Raw genomic sequence first — 3003 nt, 5'->3', positions numbered from 1 at the left:
TGTGTGCATGTGTGTGTGTGTGTGTGTGTGTGCATGTGTGTGTGTGCGTGTGCGTGTGTGTGTGCGTGTGCTTGTGTATTTCTAAACACCTACAATGACATAAAGTAAAATTATTCATATATACTCCAAAAGCAATATCTTCTACAGAACATAGTACGCGATGTGAATGGTTATGTGAATCGATAGTATCGTCGGTCGATCATCAAAGAGCTAATAGAGAGAAGAGCGCACACTCACTATAGGGTTTGAAGCCTACAGGTCCAGCCCTGTTGAGATTTAATTTCATATACACGGGCGCTATATGGTACTTACCCTTCCCATCGCCATATGTTTGCTATAAAGTTATACCATATGTACGGACAAAAATACAGATATACACCCAATAAACAGAACTCTCGTTAAAGACAGCCGCATACCTAGCTACGCACGATGGTTTAAATAGCAATGCTTATCAATAGACAATATTCTAAAACAAAAATACACCTATGTCAAGTGGTACAACCTCTCTCCATACGCTTTTAAAGTACAAGCTCGTATCCACATGGGATGTCAAAGTACAAGTTCATATCTACATGAAACAACTTAAAATAAAAACATCCGATTGTCGTGTACACTCCCATATCTGCATACGATGTTTCTGCGGCCTCGTACAGCATTGCGTCCGACACCAAAAGTGTTCCACCCCAATCTGTTGGTCACATTGTGTGCGCCGACCCCCCTCAACGCCCGCAAGGTACTCAGGCTAATATTCATATCTCTTGGTTATATGATATAAATGGTGTAGTGTAGTACAATGGTAGGAGGTACGCTTGTTAATCGTGTATACGTATGTATGCGCACACCTTTCGTGTTAGCTAGTCACTCTCGTGTGTATAAGAATCGGGTGTGGCTTGTTTATGTGGATTTTAAAATATGGAAGTTCAGAGTATACGTTGAGTTTAAAACGTGAAAAGTTTTGATATGCAAATTGTTTCAAGAATTAAGAGGGCAAAAAAAGGTTGCACTTATAAGGGATAACAATCAGACTATTGATGATAATTGATCATATATATTGCACCTGATAACCTTAATATTTCACCTATATTAACTATGTAGAACCAACTATAAGTGTATGTTTTTTATAACAAATTAACGCACTGTATATACGTTGATGATGTCAAATGTGGCCTGTGGCCCTGTGTTCAGTAAATCTGAAGCCTATAAATAGAAACTAAAAAAAGCCGTGACACACTTGGAGACCCATATTTAGGCCGACAGCTTGTCACAAAGAACTGGAACATGCCATAGGCCCATGGCCTGTTGTTTAGTACATAGTCATAGCCTTCTGAAATTTAACCGTTTCAGAAGGCTACTGTAGTAGGCTATGAATATGCGTCACGCATATGATATAAAAAAATTTAAAAAGTCGGAAACATAAATACGCCTCATAGGCCCGTATTAAGGCCTTCAGTTTGTTAACAAATTAAAGCTATTTCATTGGTCACCAAGAACCCGTTGTGTAGTTCGATGACATTTTCAAAAAAAAAAAAGAAGTTGTTCAGACGTCGGCGACTGGCGAGAGTGCCGAGTGATGATGATGATGATGATGATGATGGTTAACTTATCAGTGAACGTACCAACTACCACCTATTTACCAAAAGAGCATATTCAGTATTGTAGCAACAACACATGTACATGTACGTATGATAAATAGAATGAATCTACGTCAAATGCACATTCTAGAATAGTGCATGCGCAGAATAGACAAGTACTAGTTGCCACCAACTATATGAGAGACTGTTCCATACCACGCACACGTTGTTGGTTCAATAACGACGGTATGCCGAGTAGGTAAACAGATCATAGCGACTACTTTTCACAACCTACATAACACCGACCCAAACAAACTTGCATATTCTTGCGGGTGAACCGAGGTAGACCAAAAAGATACGCTAACATACTATATTACATGCGCTGTAATAGATACATACACATAACATACACATATATACTTATAGTAAGGTTAGCGATTTCTCGTCAGCAACAGTGAGTGAACCCCCATAGCACATAGCCATGTGCGAAGCCGAAGAGATGTCGGATTTAGCACCCGCGCGTATTATCTATTCACCAAATAAGGGCACATACAAACACGTACGTGCTCTGGCAATCCCCCCGGCCAGTGCTGTAATTTCGCACGACGATCATGAGAGTGATTGGTCCGGTCAAAAAGATGAGAACAAACAGGAAGAAGACTTGCATACGCGAACGTATGATACTGAGCCTATCGAACAACCATATAAACCATATACATACAATAACAACGATGAAACAATAGAGTTAACACACGAACACACATACGATCGGACTGATACAGATAGTGTCAGGGCCACAGCCAGTAATGACGAGGTCGATGGTAGCGATGGCGTTGGTGGAATGGCGGGTAGCACTTCTTGCAGAAATAGACCTTTACCACCCTTACCAATACCAGCCAACAAACATATCGTCGTGCATGCCGAGATGTTCGGAACTGTGCCTCTGCCGAGTGACGAGGAGTACGACAACTCACAGTTACAGGCCGATGGCAGTAGTGCCAGTGAGAGTGGACTAGACCTGCATGAGCTTCCCGGTGCACCGGTCGATGTGTTTGTAAGTCTCTCAGAAGCAGAGTCTACGGATACAAACACTGCAGTGTGGAATGCAACAGGACATCGTGTGGACTCCGATCTGTCTGTAGACGATCTAGATATTCTCGAGTTCTCAGACGATCTGGATCTCCCGGAAATACCAGAGATCTTATCTGATGGCCATGATGTGGAGGACTGCTGTGATGTTAATGATTTGATGGGTATGTGGATGGGTTGATTAAAGCTCTAATATTGTATTTGCTGAGTATGATGTCGAGTTATATTTGGCATAGGCATTCTGTCTACATCTGAATATTTCGATATATATATATATGTGTGTGTGTGTGTGTGTGTGTGTGTGTGTGTGTGTGTGTGTGTGTGTGTGTGTGTGTGTGTAGTG

At 41.4% G+C, this 3003-nt stretch overlaps 1 protein-coding gene across 1 annotated transcript; it reads left to right on the top strand.

Annotated features, from left to right (window-relative positions):
• Positions 1–2052: 2052 nt before the first annotated feature.
• SARC_10159 (hypothetical protein) lies at positions 2053–2841 on the top strand (the record flags this gene model as incomplete). The annotated part of the gene is made up of 1 exon (XM_014295805.1): positions 2053–2841. One exon carries the CDS (start codon positions 2053–2055, stop codon positions 2839–2841), a length of 789 nt encoding a protein of 262 aa, XP_014151280.1.
• Positions 2842–3003: the final 162 nt, after the last annotated feature.

Source organism: Sphaeroforma arctica, assembly GCF_001186125.1.
Source record: "Sphaeroforma arctica JP610 unplaced genomic scaffold supercont1.1155, whole genome shotgun sequence".
NCBI classification, from domain to species: Eukaryota; class Ichthyosporea; order Ichthyophonida; genus Sphaeroforma; species Sphaeroforma arctica.
The sequence above is the reverse complement of the archived record's forward strand: the minus strand, read 5'-3'. Positions and strand labels throughout refer to the sequence as shown.